The sequence below is a fragment of the Pleurodeles waltl genome, chromosome 12, assembly GCF_031143425.1.
Source record: "Pleurodeles waltl isolate 20211129_DDA chromosome 12, aPleWal1.hap1.20221129, whole genome shotgun sequence".
Taxonomy (NCBI): domain Eukaryota; kingdom Metazoa; phylum Chordata; class Amphibia; order Caudata; family Salamandridae; genus Pleurodeles; species Pleurodeles waltl.
In genome coordinates, this window is record NC_090451.1 from 497810502 (window position 1) to 497836530 (window position 26029).

A 26029-nucleotide genomic window follows, 5' to 3' on the forward strand; every position below is an offset into this window, starting at 1 on the left:
GGTGACGTTGACAGTGACAAATGATTGAAGAGCTGATTGCTGAACTCTGCTATTAATGTCGATATATTCATCTTTGTTGGCTTATGCTGAAGCTTTTGAGCACATGTTTTCTTAAGTTCTGATTAGATTGTGTTATTGGTGGTCACTAATAAACTAATTCTTACGTGATTGAATAAAGATTGAGTTAACCGTATGCATTAGAATTGTAATTATTAGGGAAATAAAAATTGTTAAACGCTTTATTGAGTCATGGTTATTCATGAAATGTTTGTTATACTTGTCTAACAACTAATGATTCTCTTAGTGGTTATTGATTGATTATATTGATTATTGATGACATTAGTCACTACATGGCTAGGATACTCCATGTGATCCAAAAGGTTCATCGGCCTATATGCGTCCTCTTGTAAGTTTACTTACTAAGGACCAGGCGCGCTTGCAATAGGAGCCCCACTACCAGCTACTCTACAAGGGATACACCCCTGACTCTCAGTTACATGCTATGTCATGTTGCAGATGCAGTTCAACCAAAGGCTGAGTGAGGCACCATCACAAATACCTCAAGGAAACACACATAGAGCAGTCTAACCTTCCACGAAATCCAATGGACTTGATGGACAGCCCACATACAATAGAAAAGCAGGAAACATTCTTAAAGACATTGACTGAAGCCCACAAAGCCCACACGTCCTGCCATTTTCTTATTGCATTTTTCAAAGAATCAACATGAGGTCTATTAAGGTGAAGGGTGGGACTCATTGCTTTGGTACTGAGTGCTTTTTTTCATTTTAAACTTCACTCTTTTGCAGTTGAACAATACCTTACATTGTTTTTTGAAGGTCTCAGGAATCGATCAAATGAAAATATTGACGCTTTAGGCCCTGATTCTAGGTGATAATTATCAACCTCCCCCCACTGAGTTCCCCTGATATATTTCAGCATGTTAATCCTATCATTTATCACAGAAAAGGCACAGGAACAATGTAAAACATGCAGAATGTGGTGCTTTAAATTCAAATTCAAAACGTGGTACCTCATTTCCAAATGAAACAAGCATTTACAATGAAATGGGTCTTGCGTTTGCACGAGTTAGAGCTATAAGCGTTGTAAATTCCTAACTGTACTTTTCTTGCCACATAAATTGAAAATGAAAAGTAAAACAGTTGACGTAAGTGAGTCAATTCAAAGTGCCACGGCCGCGATGAGCATGGGCACAAAGGAAAGACACAGCAAGAAAAATAAGTTTGCTTGGAGTCATACGTATCGGCAAACATGCAATTATCCATGTAACAGGGTCTATGGCCAAGGGGGTAACAAAACTGCCCCAAGGAGGGACAAACGTAAAGCATTTACCAATGATAACAAAGGATTTTTGAAAGGCAAGCCCATGAACGAGTGACAGTGATGGGTGTGAGGTGGGCGTGGTTAAAAGCCCACAGATAGATTACAACAGGCCAGAGCTCTTGCTCGCTCGACCTAAAAATAATTTTACCTCACTCAGAACATACCACAGGGTAGTGGTAAATGCCTCACCCAATCCGGCCTTATGTAATCGGGGCCCTGATGTCCCAGAAGCAAAACGTACTGCCTGTTGTTAAAGGTACAGAGACACGCCACTACTTCTCAGAAACACCTGTGTGCAGACAATAAACTGACAACTAACCTTTTTATCCAGTTTTCGACCAGCCATGCTTAGGGTTATTACTCTGTTATCTGACAGCTCTTGCGCCGCTATCTGGAAAAAAAGAGAAACTAAAAGTCAAGTAATACAGTTTGATAGTACTACCGCAGCACAACTGTGTTGCCTGTTTTACATCAACCGTGCCTACCTCGAACAGGAAGTTGACAACGTTTTTTTTTTTCCTACATTCTAACATTTCTATAGGTATAGAACAGATGATATTTCAAATTTCGTAGCACAGTTCACACCACACATCCCGGGTGAATAAAAATACAACAACAATCTGTGCTGAAATATCTCTTGTAGTTTCACTGAAAAATATGCTGTGTGATAACGTAGTTACAAATGGAATGTAACAGACATGGAGGAAGTGCACATGCCCGTCAGATTTCTGTAGGGAATTAAACAGGGGATGTCATGATGCTGAAATATGATATTTAATGATAAGACGAATTTTCTTACCCCGTAGCCACAAACATAATCAGATGTACAAAGACAAAGATGTATTCCAGAAAGTGTAGCTGGTTCAGACTTGAAACTCTAACTAGACGTTCATCAAGGAGGGAATTGTACACTTAACACTGTGCTGATACTCTCTGAAATCATATTTTCTTGACTTTCTGACTTTCTGTTTTGTCCTCAGTTATTTGGCGAAGCTTATACATATGTCTAATGCACAATGTAGTCAGCAATGATTCAGTTTTTTTTCTAAACAAAACTCTCTAGTGGTGACGTACCAGCTAAATACTATAAAACAATACTAGATAACGTCTCCTAGATGTTCAAGACATTGAGCCAATTCAGCAAGATGGCAAGATCTATCTTTCTGTACATACTTCCTCAAAATATCAATTTTCAACTCTGTCTCAAAAACATTCTCTAAAATATTAGTGAGTAGATTACATTGTTTCTTCCAGCTGTCATACCTTGAGTTCAGTATGGTTTTATTCTAGGAAGATACGTTCTAAACAACACTGAAGTTACTGTTTTATGAACAAAGCGTGGTCCTAATGTTCTTGCTGCAGTAGATTATATCATCAAGAGCCTCATTGTGAGTGCCTTTGTAATTCTCACGGGGTTGGTAGCAGGGGTTATCAGCCTGTTCAGAACCACCCACATGGTTACCACAGATCTGGTTTGTTTCACAGGGTGACTGTGCCTGCTCCAAGTATGCAAAATCTTTGGGTTAAACTCAATGGGAACATAAATATTTATGAGGTGAATGAGATGCAGAATTACAGTAATTGCGGAGAGCACCCTCAAGGTATATCTCATAATACCCAATATCGAAACACAATGGCACTCATAAGGAGTGAAACAAAGAGATATGAAATTAATGACTCAAAGGCTTTTGGCAGCGTAAGCCGAGACAATCTCTCCATGCTGTTTCACTCTCGAAAAATATGTGGTATGATTTAAAAAAGCAGCCATTCTCTACTAGGAGGAATTAGGGAGTGATGCCCCTGGTCACTACAAGTGGTTCCCCCTCCATCAAGGCCCTACCCTAAAAAAATGTATGCCACGTGCTATACCTTACTATTTATGAAGATCAAGAAACTCAAAACTAGAATACAAGACAAAAACTTTCTGTGATTTTTTGTAAATCCAGACAAGTCTATTGTCATATGCTCTAGGGTATTGTCCTACATTTAGGGAGGTGATTTATGGGGCTGGGGGTTACTAATTAATCATTGTCACCTGGTAGTTGTGTCAAAAACATCTGTTTTATTGGTGCATTCTGCTAAATAATTTGAATGTTTTAGATGTGTGTTTTAAAAAAATAATAACAATAAAGGCACCCATTGTTTGCACAGCAAATGATGAAAAGTAATGTGAACATGTGACTCAGTCTTTCCAGACTTCAAAATCTGCAAATGTCCATTCCACTTTGCCAGACACAATTTTAGGAAGATTTTCCAAACTGAAAAAGTGCACATTACCAAGTACAAGATTCTTGACTAAAAATGTTACTTAGACAAGTCTTTAAGAATATCTGCTTAAAAATAATTAGATTGTCGCGTAGGTCCTAATGAGGCTACTGGATTTGGGTGGCAGAATTACCTGAATTGTGGGGAACTAAGTCTAATCCCACACCATATGACACCAGTCGGCCTTATCCGGGTTTTCCGGCTAACTAGCAGTACCTCATCTCTACCCTAGAGCAGGAATGGTTATGGCAACCGGGGGCATGACATACATGACTCCTCAGGGAAATCATGGTCAATCAGATCTCATCCTTTTCTCTCAGTTACATTAGTCTCAAACATGCAAAGTCAACAGAGGCAGATTATAGTTCAATAAGATTTTATTGAAGTAACTGCATCTTGGATACTAGGGCATGTATTGCAATAACTAGGACAAAAAAGCACAATACAAGCAAAATTGTGACAAGGAGAGTAAAACACAAAAATAGTCCTACCAAACTGTCACTAAGGGTTATATAGATATAGCTATATCTATCTCCTACCTATGCTTTCTTGGAGCACAGCGTGTTAAGTTTTAATTCACCAGTCAGGTTTCCCCCCTGGAAAGACATCATCCTTCATACCTGAACAAGGAGGCCTGTAGTCTAAGAAGACAACGTTCTCATATGGACCAGGGATTCAGCAGTCTAAGCCAACAGCTGAGGCAAAGCAATCAGTGGTCACCATGCAGTCATGGTCATCTCCCTCTAACATGTGTAGGACAAAGATGTGTTTTTATAATAAAACAGCTGATATTCTAAGAAAGATCCCCAGGTAAGTGTGTTTATGTTTCTATGAATATTGGAGACAAAGTGTACCACGTTTGCTGGCAATCCTATCTTCCTGCAGCCTTGTGGAAAGCACAGAGTGAAATAAATGTGTTGCTAAGAACGTAGTGCTGTCCTAGGCAAAGAACAACTAGATAGAGGAAAATAAATCAAACACCGCAAATGTGGCTTGTTAAATAAAATATAACTGGGCTAAAGTGCACAGTGCAGGCCTAGTTAGCTAAAATAACGTGTATAAAACCATGGCTAACATAGCTATATAACAAGATCACTGTGCAGTTGCTGGCTCAACATCAGGAGGTCCTAAAATACACTTTATATACCAGAGACTCCAATTTGGTGTAATCATGTGTTCCAAGATGATTTCCACATTTCTAATCATCCATCAGTTATTGGGACATGAATTTCATTTTAATAACATTTGTTTGATCTCAGTGGAATCTTTTTTTATCAATCTCACAAATGCATGAGTAGTTGGTTATGAAAGATTTCTGTCATAAACACGTTCAAATTCAAAATGATTTTGAATCCAACTTCTACCAATCTACGGCAGCTGTCAGTTTTCAACCAAATTCTTCATTCATTGCTAATCAATTCCTATAAGAACATGATATGTCTACAGTTGCTAGGACAATTATTTGAACTGATTTAGCCTATTGTAATAACCCATTCACAGGGGCAAAAAACGATAACTGGGCACATCCTGAGAATGCAGACTTCTGGTGCTTGGGTGGGGTGGGTTTCACATGTAACAAATAACCATATGCTATCTAGTCTAAAAATGTGGCATTGGCCACCATTGTACTGGTACCAAGTTCCAAGGATTGCTTATTCTTTTTTCCTCTCTCCATCACTTCTGCTGGTACATTGAAAACGAATTAAGGCTCTTCTCTGAGAAAACACATGAGGCAGCGTCTATGGGTTTGTTAATTGTTTCTTTGTACCACAGACGCAATCTCACTTTTTGTAGTGCTTTCAAACAAGGCTAAAGACCTCCCTTTCTGAAATGGTAAACATCTTCTGTAGGGCGGTGCTCTTGATGCTCAATGAAGATTTGTGACTGGACTGAGTTGGAAGTAAACGCAACTGCGAGCCCGAGAAGAGTGCCTAGCACCAGACCAAGTCCAGCGCAGGAAAGGATTCTACTTAAAGTCGAAATCATTTTAGCTCTGATCACGGTGTTGCTACAACCTCTAGTGGCTCTGCAGTTAAATGTGAAAGTTATGCTTCCTCTTGTAAAAGAAACTCCTGGTGTAAAATATCTGCAATGAATTTTCATACAGCTGCACAAAACTAAGACAACGGAACTAGCTTGGGGTGTGTAGCACACAGCTGTATAACAGTCACAAAAAGTAACCAACCTTTCAGAAAGTTCAGGACAGTGAGCATGAGTGATTGTGTTTGTAGTCAAGTTATCTTCATCGCCTCGTCAGGGGTAGTAAACGCTATATAAACACAATCACAACATCTGCATATCGCCCTGTGTTTTGCACTCAAGTTAAGCCACATATATCTGCACACCACCCTCCTAAAACTTGTGGCAAGAGTATTCTGTGACTACAGCATCACACCAATTGTGGACTGAATGGTTCATCACCAGCATGCGGATATTGAAGGACATAGAAATGTTGCTATTATCAAGATTCAATTAGAAACGAGATAAAATAAAGCCCGCGATGTTAAAACGGAACAGATAGGGACTGCTGAGCTTTCTCCAAAAGAGCCACTGGGGGTCGCACAACACCACTGCAACCTCGCACAGAGGCAAGAACCATAAGTGAAGCAGGTGTTCAGACAGGTGAAGAGTTCACGCAAAGAAAAGGAGGTGCTATCATTTTTACAGTAACATGGATAGATAGTCAGATAGATAGATAGATAGATAGATAGATAGATAGATAGATAGATAGATAGATAGATAGATAGATAGATAGATAGATAGATAGATAGATAGATAGATAATCTAAGAGAGACATAAATGAAGCAACAGAGATTTAAAAAAGTCGAAAAAAGCAAGACAGTATGATACAAAGACAGGAAGAAACAAAGCACTAGAAAGTACAGGTATGAGTGAGAGATGTGGTGAATGAAACAAAGGCCTCTGCTTACTGCTTTGCTGGTTTCCTTCAGCGTAAACCTAGGGGCCCAGAATTATGAAACATTCACGCAGTGCAGTACATTAACTAAAGCAGGGCCGGGCTGGGAACTCAAAGCAGCCCTGGCAATTTTGTTGGACCAGGCTGGGGGGAGATTGGGGTGCAAGTGTGAAGCACTGCTGCTTTTGTTACTGGCGGCCTACATTGCAGCACCGCTGCAAAACCGGCCCCCAGTAAGAAAACCAGACCCACAGCTGCAAAACCGGTCGCCACCATACCAGCCTCCCGGAGAAATGTCCGATGCCCGCTACGACCAGTCCAGCCCTGAATGAATGTTGCTGCACTAAGTGAAAGGGAGAAAGTAGAACAGTGCCGTATCTTCTAACATGTGGCACTGTTTTCCTCTCTACCTGCGCTGGCGCACTGTAGGTTGACACGAGCCAACGCAAACACTCTGGCGCCTTAGTAAAAGCGGACTGTACTTTCTAAAACAAATAGTTTTTGTACTGGAAGGGACCAAAGGTATCCTTTAACACTTTTCCTGCTTTGCATGTATATTGTATACAATGTAGAAAAAACTAGGAGAAATAAAAACATTTTTCCTCATAGTGACTACCTTGAAAGGGTAAAAGATTTTAATGTCAATCCTTTTCTACAAATATTTGTAGATAGGGATTTGTGTCAAAACCCATTGGTAGTTGCATGGGAATGCCTATATACCACTCATGGGATGCGCCCCTGATGCAACGTAACACAAAGCAGTGCATAGTATAACTTTGTGTTACTTTGGGACACTATCAAACACAAATCCTGATTTGCTCACAAGAACAGTTTTGCTCTTCGTCTATATGGGATCCTTCTTGTTCTGTAACCTTACAAAGGCATACAGTACTGTACGTAACGTGCATGTCTTTCAATATAGTCTGGGAGTTTAAGGAATTTAATTTATATTTTATATAGTACTTTTTAAAAAGGTAATCAAGTTGACTAATTATCACTCCTTCCTACACAAATTCTGTAAGTACTGGTTCACTTTCTCTGCACCACATGCTGCAGATTCATTGGAAATAAACAAGATGCTCACAGTAGTTTGGAGAAGTGAGGCGCATTCCTACATCTTTGCCAGTACTTAATTCAATATGTTACCAATTTGTGGTCACTAAACAAATTAGCATTTTATTCCCCTGCCTCCATCCAAGACAGCTCTCATTTTTCAAAACTGAATTCTACACTTATATGTGTGTGTGTGTGTGTGTCTAACTTGTGTGAAATGTGTCTCACTATTCCATCATAAGTCTCACAGATGTGCCTACATTACACATCTTCTCAGCTCTCCGTCATGCATAATACACTTATCTGTTCATAACGACTTTTACTAGGTGTAACTTTGAGCTTAAACAACTTAGTTAATAGGCCTATAAGAGGCTTCTAAGCAAAAACATTCACTTTAGTCTGTTTTCCTCTACAAAATTCAAGAGTCTTTGATTAAAACTAATAAACCTTGCCTAACAGATCGCCACCAGGGTTCCGATTACCCGATTGCAAGCACTAAGGTATAATTTATAGTTCACAGATTTAAATTCCAATGGGTACTCAAATTCCCGTTTAATTCTCTATTAGGCTATTGCCATCGAAGTGCACATCATCAATTTACAAAACTGTAATAAAACGTTATATAATTAATTTGCACGCCTACATCATAGTAAAAAAAAATCATCTTTGAAAAAGGATTGATACGTTAATACATGCAATTTAAAAACAATAAAAAGTCAAAGGAAAAACATCATCATAGTAATCCATATAGTACAAATACCAAAAGACCTCATTTACAGCAGTACTTTGTTTAACCCCGGGAAGCATAATTGTTCCTAGTTGTTAATGCCTACCGTATAAAACTAATCACTGCACACAGGAGCAACTCCTTCACTATGGCGAAGGAGCGTCGCCCTGCTGGCTGAGCCAGCAGCAGGAAAAAAAAAACAATAGCTGTTTTATTTTTCTGCTGTGGGCTCAGCCAGCAGGGAGGGGCGGGGCTGGGCCACGAGAGGTGGAAGGGGGAGGAGGAGAGAGTGCACTAAGTGCACATGTGTGTTTGCCCGGCCGTCTCAGGCTGGCCAAACACACATGCGCACTTAGGTTTCTTCAGCCCGGCTGTGTTTCAACAGCCGCGCTGGAGAAACTGCACGGACCCCAGGGCTATGTCTGAGCGGCAATTTGAACCACTCAGACCAATCCCAGCACTGCTTTTCTGCTAGGTAAAGCATCAAAATAGCGCCAGGATTGCATGGGGAGAATGTGCTGGTGTCCCAGCAGTAGCGATGAATGAGGCTGCAGGGACGGAGGCATTGCGCTAAGTGCATTTGACTTTTTGAAATGTATTTTCACCTCGTCTTGTCCCCTACCCCTCCCCTTGAGTTATGCGGCAGCCGCAACTGACTGCACAGCAAATAGAATATGACTCTAAACGCTGAGGAAACCACAAACCTAATCTGTAGGAAGTAGTGTTTCCTGAACGCAGAATTGGGTGCAAAAATTGTCTTGTGTGTAAGCTGTACAGCCTACAAAAAAAGCATAAAATGTACTGTGGACTGAGGTGACATATTGTCGCAAGGACAAGTAGGTAAGATAGAAAACCAGGTTAATTGCTGGGGGAAAGCTAGTAAAAAGTGCACTGTGCATTATCTGAGATGGCTAAGATAAAATCTGTGTTCTGTATTAGACATCCCAGCTAGGTATGGCTCCAGCCCTGCAGTTGTCGAAATCAGAGAATTTATCATAACAGTATCCATTTATTAAAGGTGATCCAAAGTTTATGTCTGTGTTTAAAAACAGGTTTTTAATGTAGGTTTTGGAATTTTCATCAATTATGTAAAGGGAATAGCAAAATATTTGAGATCCCCAATTATGAAAATTCTGGCTTGACATAAGATGACTAGGGAATCTTGTCCATGTCATCTAAGGTAATACAGTCCTTGAGCATCAAATGTGAAAAATTGGCCTCAGGAGTGTACCAAATCTTTAGTCAAAGAAGTAAAGGTGCTATTCTGACGGTTTCCTCAATATAAGGGATGCCTAATTCTGAGTCCATGACGTAACTCGCAGTTCATCTTGGAGACAGACGGCAACCTAAGTAAGAATCTATTTTCTAGAGTTTGCAGGTTCCCAGGCTTAAAACAGGAACTCACCGAAAGACAATTGCTTTTGTAAAGCTGGATCATTTCTTTGATCGGCTTATGGCCAAGATTTTATGCAAACCAAAATATTGCTTCTGTAGCCCTTGAAAAATTCTGTGCTCTTTGATTTAATAGGTTCCCTGACTTTAAATTAGAATCAACAGAGACACCTAAATAAAGTTTTTAATGTTAGCAACTGTGGTCCCGTCTATCACATAGTTTTTGTACCTGGTGTTTTTAGGGCAGCTAATCATAAAATAGGATATCAAGTGATTAACTTTTAAGTTAAGATCATTCATAAAAGTAATAAAAGATTCTAATAAAATGTCAAGACCGTTCTTCTATGGGTACTCTATAGGTACAATTTTACACATCAAGCACTATAACTTTAGGCAGGACCATTGAAATTATGTGTTTTTGGCATAATATAGATTTGCAGTGTTTGTCAAATAATCCATCATGTACTGCAACGTTTGGAGATTTTTTAGCACAGAATACATTGTTTCTAGCTCAAACAGATCAAAAGTTACAAATAAGCAAAATGTATTGCAGCACAGTGGAAGGCTATTTGCAAGGGTTGACTGGTCACCTTTCAGTTGCTTATTCCTGTAATTAGGTGGTATAGTGGCACTAATGCGGTAGAACTCTCACCCAGTACCAGCATGTGTGATAATGACAAACAATTAGCTAATAGTATCACAAACTGCTGTATAGTTTGCCTTTTCCTTCCACATAATTTATCCAACTCTGGCACATAATTTGGTCGTCCTCTGTTGCATAATTTAGTGGACCAAGGTCCATCGAATGGGCAGTCCGCTGATGCTCGTAAATAAAGATGGCTTGGATGTGCGCTTTGCTACTTCTATGCACTTCTAGATAGGGACAGTTTTAGCAGGGGCTGTGCCCGGTGCAACAATCTTTGTTGGTGTCCCCAATGCCCCCCTTCTCCAATCGACTCACTACCGCCCTCAAACGTGGCCCCATACCCCTCTCCATAGCTCTACTCTCTCATGTATTTAATGTCTTTTATAGTGCTACTCATACCAATGTAGGGTGTCAGAGCACTTTATATCACGCCAACATTATATAGAGAAAATTAATTATACAAGGGTGTAACTCACTGTATAGAAAATGGTACATAAGATAATGAGGACTACAAAGTGTAGGAGTCACATGTCACCCATACTGATAGGCAGTGCTTGAACTGGAGAAACACACACTCAGGATTTAAAATGTAACGCAGTGGTTGGGGTTGGCTTTAAGAATTATTCTACGCACAAAACCCTTTTAGCAACCTTAGGATAATGAAAGACTGTGGAAAAACATGAGGTTCCAAACCTATGTCTTGAACTTTGCATGCAGCTCCTTAATGCTAGTTCATAGCTCACTTTGCTATATCAAAAGGATGTAACTTACGAATTGCAAATATCTAAAATACAATTCTGTGATCTGCATGTTACGCGTGCTGTGCAGCAGGCACATTAACCTCCTGTACTATTTTATGATGAGACAAAACTGTCACTAGACAAAACTCAGGCCTCACCAGCAGGTTAAGTAACCACCAGAGTATATTGACAGTTTTATTATTCCCTGAAGATTGCGGCATCAGGTGCGTTTAACCCCATAAGATATACAGCTCAGTGTCCAGAGCTGTTGCCAGGTATTGCTGCAGCAGTCACACAGCTCTAAAGCCAGCACTGCCTTTTGACTGTCTTCACTTACATATGTTAAGGGCAGTTGAAAGGGAGTGAGCAGAGGTTGGAGAAGCTGGTTGGCTTTCATTCAGAAGCAGAAGGTCCGTACTCCTAAGTCTTGGAGAAATGTCCCATTGCTTTCTTCAAAGGATCAGTGAAGGTTGAAGAGGAAGGGGAGACAGCGTGTGTGAGCCTCAGAGAACTGGGGAAGAGGAGGGTGTGACACTTGGGTTGTTTTCTTAATGTATTTTTTTTTAAGGCGGATGAGACATCGAGGGCTCCAGCTATCATTTGTTCTTTAGGTTCAGTGACACCAAGTTTCAGGCATAAGAGGGGCCCAAAGCACCCCATTTTCGTCTCCTTTACTACACAAAAGACAAATATGGGCACTTTTTCCTTGCTAACACTAGGCCCAAGGCACCATTGCTGGATCAGTGTTCCTTAAGGCCTCAAGGCATTGGTCCAAGGGGTGGGGGAAGTGACAAAAATGTAAAAATTGTTTGGGCCTCAGAGAGAGGCTGAGAGGCTCTGAGAGGTCCGCTGTGCACCGATGTATTCTGTTTTACTATTCAAACGTTGAGTGGGGCTATTCTCCCCCTTTGACAGCATTAGGGTCTGGGTCACCCTTGCTACACCAGTGAAGCTTCGGATCTCAGAGAGATGATTCAGAGGAGGGAGGGGCTGGATGAGGGGGTCAAGTTTGTATTGGTTTATGTACAAAGGGAAAGGTACCCGTGAAATGATCCCATAAACCCCTTTTTCTCCAACTCTGCCACGACCAGGCGTCCCAATTCCTTACCTTACAGTAAATGAAAGGGTGGGGGGCAGACTTCAAAATATTTTGCTCAGGGGGCCTCTGAACAAAATTGTTTTAGGGTTACCATTGTGCTATGGCTGGTACCATGGCAGCTCTGCTTGGGTGGAGGCTGTTCGTCAAATCTGTACAAAGGCAGGCCAGTTACCCATAAGCTACCCTGTGCCTATGTAGATTGTATGTTTCCATACTCTTTTGTCCTCCTTATCTGTCTCTTTCTGTCCCTCTCTCTCTCACTTTCTTTCATGTACCTAATTATACTTTTCCACAGGATACTTGTAATTGGGTACTGCACTGAAATGGTGTGCTGTAGAGCACTGATTGTTTCAAACTGCTGTAGAAACCAGGAGGCTCATTTACAGAGGTGGCACTGCACAGCTTGCAGCACTGCGCTGCGACATTTTGAAAGGGCAGTGATGCATCATATTTACAGAAATACTTAGCATCCTTGTACTTTCCTCTGCGCTGGAGCGCAAACTGCTGCCTAGCGCCAATGCAGGCACCGTTGTGCCATGGTGCAAGGGTATCCGCGTTGCAGGTATGAATGTTTATGTGCAGAAAGGAACACCTTCATGCACATAAACCATCATTAATGGTATTTTTCGTTTTCTATGTGTGCTACAGATTGCGTCAGATTCCACACACTCCACCCAGATACACCCACAACAATACCCATCTAATGCCCCTTCAGCAGAGTTATGCATGGAAGGGGCCAGATTTACAAGGCCATGAAAAGCTACACAAGATGGCTTTGCATGGACTTGTAAATATGGGCCGGCACACTGCGCCACCGGACTGGCAAAAAAATGACACTTCGGTGGCGCAGTGTGGTGCTAGGGGCTTGTAAATAAGGCCTTAAGAGTTTTAGCATTGGCAAGAATTTTCTTCTTTTTAATAGCTTGAGGCACAGCCCAGTTGGTCCCAATATACCCTGCATGTTTCTACTCTCTCATATTTCCCTTCCCCATCTCTCGCTCCCTTTTTCTTTCCTTTCTATATGCTGTGGAAGCCAGAAGTGAAAGCAATTTTGAGTCCTCCTAAAGCACCAGGCCTTCAAAGATAAAACAATTGGGACCCTCTTGAATGGTAGGCGTACACTCTGTCGATATTTACTTTCTCATTGTTTCCCTTTCCCACTCCTTCTCACTTCTTTCCAATTTCTGTTAAAACAGGAGTCTAAGCATGAGGCCGGTGGGTCTTCCTTTTTTTAGGCGTATGAAAGATTGAGGCCCAAGTTTCAAGGTGTAAGCCAAGAGAGTAAGGAGAAATAGCTACCTTATTTCCATAAATTGTGTTTAATTTATTTACAGTAGGTGATATATGATTGCTTCTATGACATTCTTACATACAGCTGAAGCTTGGCACTAGATTGGAATGGAAACCCTTGTTCTATATGCACAGAATATTAAAAGGTGATTGTTTTATTGCGCAGGATCCATTTTGTTTGCCTAAAGATTGTAGTGTCTGCAGTCTCAGAAATTTTTGGTCAGGTTAGCCCCAGACGGAAGACTAGCCAGCCTTGGACACACACTTGCATGGGTACACATCAGAACTCAAATTTAATGACTTGTTTACTCTGATTGCCCAAAATAACTCTACTTCGTCTTGCTTTCATCAAATTTATCTTCTCGAAAATCGTTTCCCTTTCCACTCACAGCTCACCAAAATACTTTAGCCAGTGTTTTCATTTCTGGTAGACTTAATCACGCCAGAGGACTATATTCACACGTTTTTGGAAGAAGTCCTTTAAATCAAAAATCTCATAGCGTTGCTAGTCTATGCCCTCTCAAGATGAGACTCTCAGTTGCAGATAGGCAGCTTTACTGCTACGAACAGCAAAGCATAACAAATTTAGGAGACTGCCTGGTTCACAACTGTCTCTATCTATTGGAGTTTTTTTCACAGCAAGACTGATTGCTTCACTACCTCCACGATCATCTTCTTCCTGAGTTCATCACCTCTTAAGTTATTTCTACCGCTAGGCGCTCTTGCATTGGAAGCATTCATTGGTGGGTCCTTAACCAAGAACATCTGTCAAAAAGCACCTTTTATAACATAGTATGACTAATTGTAGACATTGGGCCCGATTACGATTTTGGAGGAGGGGATTACTCCGTCACAAACGTGACGGATATCCCGTCCACCATATTACAAGTCCCATAGGATATAATGGAACTTGTAATACGGCGAGCGTGATATCCGTCACAATTGTGACTGAGTAATCTCCTCCGCCAAGGTGGTAATCAAGCCATAAGTCTATTCGTTGTAGCACAATTATGTATTTCTGTCAATGCAGGCTTAACAAATGCTCATATATGGTATTCACACAAGTGTGTGAGGAAACACACATACACACAAAAATAAACACACGCTCAAACACATGGATACACTAACTCACATATGCACGCACATTACAACACTGCTCCTTCGCCTTCCCAGCACCCTCCAGGTTTCTTCTGTCATCTCCTGGGAAGCTCTTATGAATGACATTCAGCATTTTTATGGCAGTAAATTGTACTTTAACTAAAAGCCTTTTACATGCGCCTGAATGTTCTGACAATATGTTTTTGTAGAGGAGGGGTCTGCGTTGAGACAGGGTTACTGTTGCTAAGTAACCTGTTGCTATGTTAGTTCTCTGTCCTTTAACTACAAACAAAATGCTGATAATCGGCAGCCTAATCAGCCATTTATCTCAGTTTGATGCTCAATTAACGCTGAAAAGTGACATATTTTGTAAAAAAAAAAAAAAAAAATAGAAAAGGAAAAGAATCGCCTTACCTGAATTGTTCCCTTTCCTGCTGGCTTGCCATTTCCTAAAATAAGGGGTCGCGCTATCTTCTTGCTTGAAACAATCTGGTAAATAACAAAAAACAGATTTCTTTCTTAACAGCATCTGAAAAAATGTAAACACCTCACCTCTTGCCAAAATAACTGTTGAAAATTAATACGTCTTACTGTCTTTTTTGACAACAAAAATGTACCACGAATTAGAATTGTGTATTAGTAGTAGTCGCTGGCTAGCGATTGAACATTTCAGATTAACATTTATGTTTTCAGTTGCTTCCAACCATGCCAACAATTAAGCGATTTAATGAAAACCAAAATGCAGGCGACGGAGCACATAGGTTCAATCCCAAACTGTGCTTGCTTGTTACACGAACATAGCTGCAAAACACAATCTTCTCATGCAGCAAAATCCTCTTCACTTGTAGCAGTGCCTTTGATTGAAATGGTGTGAATGTGTCCAGCCACTGCAGAAATCGTGTACTGCTATAATGCAGATTATTTCACAGGTCGTGTGTTTGTCTTGCTACTGCACATTTCCTGCATTCAGTAAAGTGTTATCACTCCCATTAAGGTTCACAGTCCTTTTATAAGGAACACATGTAGTATAGTGTCTAAAATAACGTAAGATTCACTTCATGATACAACATCTGGAAAAAAGCCAACCCTGGTTCTAAGGCAAGGCAACCCTGGATGGCTTCTTACTAAAGGTCATGTAAGGAGCTATTGAGTTATTTATTTATGTATTTTCATGTTTTATATAGTGCTACACACCATGTAGGCCAGCGGTTCTTAACCTTTTGACTTAAGTGAAGCCCCCCACTGGATCATTATTCGAAGTTGAGGACCCCCGGCCTAAGCAATTTCTATGAGTTGAACCTCAAAAAAATTCACAAAAATACAAAAGCAAGTATACACCAAACATATACTCAACTATTGAAATACTTTGTAAAATTTGCAGTCAAATATGGAAAATATTTTCAAAAGTTAAACTTTGCATCCTCATTTGTATGTACTTTATTAATTTTAATGTAATATTATTTCATTTTGTAAAACAGTTGCTGACCCCCTGAGTAGGCGTAGCAGACCACTAGGGGTTCTCTGACCACAGGTTAAGAACCACTGGCCTAAGTCACTTCAAAGAATGACAAGCATTCCATATTCAAAACACAAGGCAAGACCAATCTGCACCATCACTAATGACGACACCATACCAATTATGTAACACATGAATTTCCAGCTTCACACATATGCCGAAACCACAAAAGGCACCCTCGCAGACAGACCACCAGGATCACAAACTGGCCTCAGCGACCCCATTCCCAAATTCAACATCCCACTCACCATAGAATCCAAACCCTACATCTTTCTGGGAGTCCCCAACTTCCACCTGGATGACTCAACTGATACCCACACCACTGATCTCCCGGAAAGACTAGACAATGTTGTCCTCAAGCAGATAGTCACCGACCCCACACACAAAGCAGGAGACATGCTAGACCCCATCTTAATGTCCAGCAATAGAATCAGATAAAGCCACACCTCGGAACTCAGATGGACGGACCACTCCATTGTACACTTCACCCTCACTGGTCCACCGTGCACCACCCCCAACTAACACAGCTCTCCCTACCGCAACTGGACCAAAGTAACTCAGCAGCAATGGTCTGATGCCCTCAGCACTACTCAGCCCAACATAACCACCAACCAGGACCAGAAACTAGAGAATGTTAACGCCTGGATCACCAGTGCGGCCAACCAAGTCTTCCCCACCAAACCAGCTAAAACGCTCAAACCCACCAAACAAGCCAGCTGGTACAGGCCAGATCTCAGCGCATCAAAATTCAAGTGTAAACAACTGGAAAGAAGTTGGCAAACCAGCAGAAACAACACCGAATGAGCTGCCTATACATCAGCCCTCAATTATTACCACTGCCAGCTCAAAGCCACAAAAAAGGAGCCATGACAGACCAGATCAAGACCAGCTCCAACCAAACCAAGGTAGTTTTCACCATCTTCACAGAATTCACCTGCCCGTCTGCGAAGCCCTTGCCGACCACTTACAGAACAAGATATCAACCATTTACAGAAACTTCGATCCACAACCCTCTGACCTCTTTAGCAACCCATCAAACACAACTAACAACCACCCACTCACCGCGTGGGAATAACTAAGCACACCAACAAAACCCACCCTGATGAAGTCCATCCACTCAGGAGCACCCACCGATCCATGCCCCATCAACTCTTCAACCTCGGAAGCAAATAGATCAGCCACCAGTTCACCGCCATCCCCAAATCCTCCATAACTACAGCCACCTTTCCCGATGTATGGAAACACACGGAAGTGAGACCCCTCCTGAAGAAACCTTTGGCTGACCTGAGCGGGCTTCCGAACTACTGTCCCATCTCCCTCCTCCCATTCCCTGCCAAACTCCTTGAGAAGGCCATCAACCTCCAACTCACCAATCATCTGGAAAGAAACAAACTGCCAGACCCATCCCAATCGGGCGTCAGAACCAATAACAGCACTTAGAGAGCCCTGATTGCTGCAACAGATGACATCCGAGCCCTACTTGACAGAGGAGGATCACCCACCCTCATCTTCCTGGACCTCTCTGCAGCCTTCAGCACTGTCTTCCAACACACACTCATCAATCGACTGTGCTGGATTGGAATCACTGACGATGTGCTCAGATGGATGGCATCTTTCCTCATGGAATACACCAGAGAGTCTGCCTCCCTCCCTTTACCTCGCAACCCAAGCACACCTTCTGCAGAGTACCCCAAGGCTCATCCCTCAGCCCAACCCTCTTCACCATCTACATCACACCATTTGCAGACATTGTCAGATCCCACTACATCAACATCATCTCCTATGCAGACAACACACAGGTCATTCTCTCACTCTCAGCGGACCTCACATTGACGAAGGCCAACTTCCACAACTGCATGAGGAGCATCGCGGTATGGATCAAAGACAACTGCCTGAAACCCAACACAGATCAAATGGAAGTTCTGATCTTCGGCAGACACACCACCCTTTGAAATCACTCCTGATGGCCAGCATAGCTTGGACCTACCCCCAGGCCAAAAGACCACACCCACATCCTCAGCATCATCCTGGACAGTGAACTCTCCATGAAATGTCAGGTCAACGTCTCCTTAGATTGCTTCCACACAATCTGCAACTTCTGCAAAATCTTCAGATGGCTCCCCATCAGCACAAGAAAAACTGTGATGCAGGCCCTCGTCACCAGCCTGCTTGACTACGGCAAAACACTCTTTACTGGCACCACTACCGAACTCATGCAAAAAGACTCCAGACAACACAGAATGCAGCAGCCAGACTGATCCTCAACCTCTCCAAGAGAACACACATCCCCCAGCACCTAAAAGACCTCCACTAGCTCCCTGTCCAGAAGAGATGCCATTTCAAGCTCCTTACGCATGCCTACAAAGCCCTCCACAACCGAGGACCAGCCTTCATGAACCACTGCCTGACCATTCACCAACTGACTAGAAACCTCCGCTCCACACACCTTGCCCTTGCTCAGCCATCACACATCCGCTGCAGCCGCTCCAGAGGAAGCCCCATCTCCCACCTCGCCGCCAAAGCCTAGAGCACCTTCCCACTACACCTCCACACTGAACCCTCACTGAATCACTTCAGGAAGGGACTCAAGATCTAGCTCTTTGACTGATACCTGTAGCACAGTGCCTGGCTACCCCCGGAGGTGATTAGCCGCGCTCTATAAGTAAGACTTGATTGATACATTGAGGACATTCTAAAGGATTTCTTACATAAGGGATGGCTTTAATTTGGCACTTAAATCTATGACTATTGTGCAACTGAGATAGCCCTCTTGAAGAACTCCCTCATAATTCCTGAGCCCCACAAGACAGGTGATTTAACTTTGTGTGAGAAAGTAGCCCCAATTTTGGCCTGTCTGTCAGTGTGTTTTTACTGTGTCACTAGGATCCTGCTAGTCAGGACCCCAGTGCTCATAGGTTGTGGGCTACTTGTCAGTCTGTTTCAATGTTTTTGTCAGTATGCTTACCTATGTCACTGGAGTCCTGCTAACCAGAACTCCAGTGCTTATGCTCTCTCCGATTCCAAACTTGTACTTGCATACTGGTAACCCAGTATTCCACTCCAAACTGGTTTACTGGACCCCCCCCTTATAAGTCCCTAGTATATGGTACCTAGGTACCCAGGGCATTGGGGTTCCAGGACATCCTTATGGTATGCAGCATTTCTTTTGCCATCCATAAGGAGCTCATACAAACACTTCTTTAGGACTGCCATTGCAGCCTGAGTGAAATAGTGTAAGCACTATTTCACAGCCATTTTCACTGCACCAGGTTACGTAGAAGTCACCTACATGTCTAGCCTTCAGACCCTGAAGGCTATGTGCATAGTACCTGTGTGTGAGGGCACCACTGCACTAGCAGAGGTGCCCTCACGTTGTCCAGGCCCATTTTCCCGGACTTTGCGAGTGCGGGGACACCATTATAAGTGTGCACTACATATAGGTCAATAGATACATGGAGCTGCACAATGGTAGCTCTGAATATGGTCATGTAAGGTGTCTAACAACTGGGAATTGTACCCCAATACTAATTCCAGTATTGGTGGCACAATCCCATGCACACTGGGGGCTCCACCATGGCCCCCCTGTAGTGCCTTACCAGTCTTCTGAGGTTTTCACTGCAGCCCCAGCTGCTGCCACCTCACAGACAGGCTTCTGCCCTCCTGGGGCTTCAGCAGCTCAATCCCAGGAAGGGAGAACAATGCACTTCCTTTAGGAGAGGGGTGTTACACTCTCTCCCTTTGGAAATAGGTGTTACAGTCATGGGAGGGTTATCCTCCAAGAGCCTCTGTAAATGCTCTGAAGGGCACAGATGGTGTCCTCCTTGCATAATCCAGTCTACACCGGTTCAGAGACCCCCAGTCCCTGCTCTGGTGCGAAACTGGACAAAGGAAAGGGGAGTGACCACTCTCCTGTCCATCACCACCCCAGGGGTGGTGCTCAGAGCTCCTCCAGAGTGTCCCTGGGCTCTGCCATCTTGTTTTCAGGATGGTCAGGGAACTCAGGAAGCATCATAGTGGCCAGTGCCAGCAGGTGACATCAGAGACCCCTCCTGATAGGTGCTTACTGGTTAGGTGACCAATCCTCCTCTCTGGGCTATTTAGGGTCTCTCCTCTGGGTGTTTCTTCAGATTCGGATTGCAAGACTCGAGCAGGAATCCTCTGCATCCTTTACTTCATCTTCTACCGACGGATAAATCGCTGACTGCTCCAGGAACTATACAAAACTGCAACAAAGAAGCAAAGATGACTTCTGCAACCTTGTAACTTCAGCTCCTGCCAGCAACTGTAACAGTTTCCAGGTCGTGCATCCTCAGAGGACTGCCTGTCTTCAGCCTGCACCAGAAGAACCGAATAAATCTCCTGTGGAGTGATGGAGTCACTTCCCTGCTTCAGCAGACACCTCTCTGCAGCGACGACCGGTGGCTTGGACCCCCTCTCCAGACGACAGGCATGGATCCAGCAACACGGGTGGTGGACTAAAGTGACTTCAGCAGTCCCACTGTCCAGCTGTCAAACTTTGGTGGAGGTAAGAGCTTGCCTCCCCACGCAAGACAGTACTCCCGTGAACCGCATGACTTGCAGTTGTTAAGGCTTGTGTGCGACCTTCCACTACGTTTTTAGAGGACAGCACAGCTTAGGCCCCCAGCACTCCATCCTGGAAGGCACAGCTTCCTGAGTGATTCTCCGGCGGTTTGGAAATCCTTTGTGTCATGCTGCTTGGGCGTCCATTTGCACCTCTCCTTTGTGCCCATGCTGTGGGACTCCTGTGCATGCTGTCTGGTCTTATGAGGGCTCTCTGAGTTGCTGAGAGCCCCTTCTGTCTTCCCCTCCTGGGTAGAGGCCCCAGGTCCCTCCTGGTCCCGGGCAGCGCCATTTGCTGCTAACCGCAAGCTTAGTAGGTGCCAAGGCTTGTTGGTGGAATCCAGTGACGCAAACCAGACTGCATTTATCCGTCCGGCATGGGACATCTTCTGCACCAACCAGGAACCTGCATCTGTCTTCTTTGATGCAATACTGATTTTGTCTTTTCACCGGTGGTTCAACTTTTTCACCTTCATCCAGGTAAGCAGGGGCTCCTGTTCTCCCTGGATTCGTCAGTGTTTCTTGGACTTAGTCCCCTTCTTCCACAGGTCTTCATGTCCAGGAATCCATTGTTGGTGTCTTGCAGTCACGTCTGGGTCTTGCATTATATTCTATCATGACTTATAGTGTGTTTTGAGGAAACTTGCTGTGTTTTACTCCTGCTTTCCTGGGCTCTGGGGTGGGGTATTTTACTTACCTTCAGTGTTGTCTTACACTCCCAGCACCCCGCTACACACTACACTTGCCTAGGTGGGAAACCGACTTTGCATTCCACTATTTTAGTATATGGTTTGTGTTCCCCCTCGGCTCATTGCAACCTATGGAGTTTTTCACTATTTGCACTATTTTCCTACTGTGTACTTACCTGTTTCTGGTTACTAGTGTATATATTGTGTGATTTACTTACCTCCTAAGGGAGTATAGCCTACAACGTATTTTTGGCATTGTGTGAATAAAATAAAGTACCTTTATTTTTGTAACACTGAGTATTGTCTTTCATGTGTGTAAGTACTGTGCGACTACAGTGGTATTGCAAGAGCTTTGCATGTGTCCTAGTTCAGCCTCAGCTGCTCTGCCTACTGCTACCTCTAGACAGCCTGGGTTCTAGACACTGACTACATTTCACTAATAAGGATAACTGGACCTGGTATAAGGTGTAAGTACCTTTGGTACTCACTACAAACCAGGCCAGCCTCCTACATTTTGTCACATATTACATTTATCAATCACATACTATCACCATTATGTGTCTGTCAAACACAGACCTCAGGACAACCTCCTTATTCTACACGTCTGGCAGTGCACACCGCCCCTCCTCTCTATCTCTCTCAGGATACTGCATTGTATGTTCCCCATCTCATTTCTCATCATCAACCCATTCGGAACCCTCTCCTGATCCGAACGCTCATCTTGCCTACCTAGACTCTCTGTCCAGCTGACTGATAACTCTCCCAAAAGCTCTGATGCACTTGCCAATTCTGACCACAAACATATTTTTTGACCAACTGTAAATATGGATAATATGTAGCATTCCCCTTATTTGTATAGTTGTCGCCTTTGCTTTGTCATTATCTATTATGACTCTAAAACAACATTAAAAACCTGCAGACAAATGGAATTGTCTTTATACAGCATGATACAGTATAGTAGTTTTAGTTGCAGTAATCTTGCTCCTAGTTAAATAAGTAAATACATATAAGCATTAAAAACGTTATTAGTCATTTGCCCCTCAGATCTAAGAGGGGAACCTAATTTACTCCAAAGTGCTAATGTGTTTAGTTCCTCAATGTGGCAAAGTAGCAGCATTTGAGTTAGTTTGGCAGATTCAACCACCCTCCTACAATGAACTGCGTGATAATGTTATTATAAATCTCTGGGTTCATCCCTCTTTAGAGCAATCACCTTGCAATAATTCTCTTTTTTTTTTAAAACGAATTATGGCTGCTCAACGGTGATTATAATTTAAGGAATTTAAGTAGGTGAGTACTTGTTTTCCCCACAACTTAGACAGAACACATTCAAGAAAGCATTTCTGATCCAGAGAGAGCACTATTCACCATTGTCTAATACTCTCCTTGACAAAGAAAATGGAGCAGTTTGGATTTCTTGCATCCACATAAAGCACAATAAAAGTCCTTTGCCCCTCTCATGATCTGCCTCGAGTGTGTTGCCCTGAGATAGACATCTAAATAAATGTTGAATAAGAGAGGGAAATTTTCCAGGGATAAGGTGAAACCTCTTTGCTTCTCTTCTTCAATAGAAAGGGCACCAACCAGACTCCATATATCAGATATTGTTTACAATAGCTCCGAATTAAAACGTGTTTTATATTTTCTTTTTTTAAAAATATTTTAATACAATGTTGGCTTCTTTGGAACAAATCAACTTTGGTCTGTTTTATTCAAGGCAATTGACTAATTCTCACATTCATAATCTCAAGACCAATATTACACACCTAAACTAAGTTAATGAATTGGTTAATTCATTAACACCACCAGCAAATGCAAGTCCACCATTAGCAAATACATCCAAGTCATTCATTTCTTCTCCAAGGATCAAGGCTCGACACACCAGACAACCAAGACATAATTTCCTGCCTGCTTCATTTGGGAGTGACTAGTCAGAATTCTCACCCAGTTCCCAAAAAACAAACAAGGGAAAATCATTAAAAGCATCAAACACAACAGAAAATTCAGGTTTTATTTCCTTGTCCTCCTTCAAACCCCTGAGCAATACCTAGCATAACGCAGTAAACTCTTAATACAAAAATCCTTTAGTGATTGCTCCACATTGGCAGAGTGAACCCGCTAATCATCATCAAAACAACAAACCTTGACATGTTAGCCAACTTGTAACTGAAACACTTTTAAAGGGGAAGCCACTGAGAAATGTGTCACCATTAACACCAATGCATTCAAGAGGAGAACATTGTTACCCTCTTTCAATCAAACCTTCAACTAGATGTAAATTAGAAATCACAATGTAACCTAAAAGTGAAGCCTTTCAGAAAATGAACAGCAGAATCTCTCACTTTTTCATGCTGGGTCTCTTTGTGGTTTTAGTACAATTGATTATGAAACACTTGTACATACCTTAAAGTCATGCATGGCCTTTAAAAAGAAGAATCATACTGGTTGGACCAATTTCTCAGGATAGGGTGCACTAATCCAGAACTCAGGAGAATTTAAAGTAACATTGTCTTGTTATCTGTTCTAGCTCCATTACTCTCCAGCTTTACATGGAACTGCTGGGAATCCTAGAGGAGAACATTTGTATCACTATCTACCAATATTCATCTGTACTATGTAAACTTAAGAACTTCAGCTCCTGAAGCTAACCTTCTCTTAAACAACCAATTGTAGATGCGCCAGAACATTCTTCTGACCAACTACAACAAAAAAGAATACTTACTCCTAACAACACAAATTGCATCCAAATCAGAGATCAGGATCTAAGTCATGTATCTTCCTCATGAAGCATTCCGTACACTCATCTAAAAATAAATAGTCATGTCCCACAAATTATGGAATATGCAAGCTGCAAGAACACCTCATAAAAAAATCTGTGCATTTTCTCCCTTAATAACTTTTGATCAGCCACAAAAGCTCAACATATGGCTACATAGATTATTGAAATTAGGACATTATTCAGTTCAACTTGGTTGATCTAAATGTGACCTGGCTCTAAGCCTGTCAGTCTATCAGCACTTGCAATTATGATGACGTTACCCCAATACTCAGGGAACTTCACTCACTTGCCCTGGAAACTAAACTTGAATAAACTTCAAATTATCCAGCAAGACATAAAGAGCTGTGCACACCCACAAGACCTCATGCCTGACTTGTATACTGTATGACACAGTTCCCTCATCGTAATTAGAATAGGATGATAATGGAGTATGCTGTGAGGTATCAAGCAAGTGTGAAATCTGGAGACAAACCTATCAGTGAAATTTCCTCAACCGTGCTGTCACAATAGGTAGGGAAAATGTACTGGTAGGTTTCCTCTAGATTTAACACTTTTTTCCAAAAATCTTAGGATTTTCAGTTACTCTTCACTTCTAAATCAGGGTCTTAAATTGGAAATGCCTACATTTCATTAAAAGCAAGATGAACCTTCAAGACAGTCCTTTCTAGGGAATGCAAAAACAATTTAGGACACCCTAAATGCATGCTGCACTCACCCAAACCCATGGCCTTTCGGAAAATCAATAGACACTATTCTTCCATAAATTCTTTGGTGCTTGAACTGAATATTTGCTAGTCTGAATTGCAAGTGACCTATGATTCTCACTCACTGCTGCTTTCCTTTTCTATTTATAGGTTTGGTATGATTTTCATTACACTGCGCCCATTTTCCTCTGCTTCTTACCAGTTTGTTTAATATAGCAGAAACATCTGTGGAAGATCCAGATCCATTATATCTTCGTCATAGCTAAAAAGGTATATCAAGTAATAGTCAACCCCATAAAAGCATACAGCCCATTACACATGTATTGTTGTCTGCCCACCAAACCTTCCCAGGTAGAGCCCTCCTCCCCCATCTCTCGGGATGCATAGGGATGTGTTAACTAGTCTGATTGTTCAGCAGGCCGTGACTCATTCTCTGCTTCAGAAGAAGCCATATCACACAAACCCGACGCCCGCCAGGTGTTTGGCATTGTCAGGCGTCTCCCAGGGAAGTAGGAAGTTTGGACATAATTGGGTTTAATGAAAGAGAAGGGCTACACATGTTTTATATGAAGTGTTCCTAAATCATCAATGATACTGACTGGCAGAACGGTATTTGAAGTGAAAGGGGGAGGTTTTAAATCTAAACAATACATAATTGAGGAAGAACCAGTGAAGGTCAGTAATATTCTTTTCTGTGTCTCATTTTATCTACACCAGACAACTCCATTGACAGACCCACCCACAACTGCATCACATTTTCTGTACAACCTGACACTTCTGCCCACATAAATACCCACTTCAACCTATCTCTGATGTACAATCTGGCACTTTTACACAGAGACCACACACTTCAGAATTACATTAAATGTACCGAATGGGAAGCACAATTAACAATCCACTTTATCTGCAACTCCTGCAATGTATAAATATCATTCTCAGCCCACTCTCCAACACAGCTGCATTTTCTGAATCATGCACCTGGATCCCACCTTCATTCCTCCATCAGCTTTTCCAGTAATGTACAGCCTTACTAATTTCCCCCTGGTCAGTACTTCTTGGGTGTCTATACTCAGCCCCTTATTCAAGTGGAATGCTAAAAACCATGTATTTTCTCTACCCTCCCCCCCCCCCACCCCTCCTAGGAAGTACCAATAGCTGATGTCCTGGCAACTTCAGGGGTGTGGAAATA

General features: G+C 42.3%; 1 protein-coding gene across 3 annotated transcripts in view; it reads right to left on the bottom strand.

Moving 5' to 3' along the window:
* The window catches only part of CPNE2 (copine 2), a 703062-nt gene that overhangs the window by 271008 nt on the left and 406025 nt on the right, over window positions 1-26029 (bottom strand). For all 3 annotated transcript variants that reach the window (XM_069217223.1, XM_069217224.1, XM_069217225.1), the window contains exons 4-5: window positions 14986-15060; window positions 1664-1735 (exon numbers count right to left, since the gene is read on the bottom strand). In XM_069217223.1, coding sequence (XP_069073324.1) covers window positions 1664-1735; window positions 14986-15060 — 147 coding nt within the window. The remainder of the gene's footprint in view (window positions 1-1663; window positions 1736-14985; window positions 15061-26029) is intronic.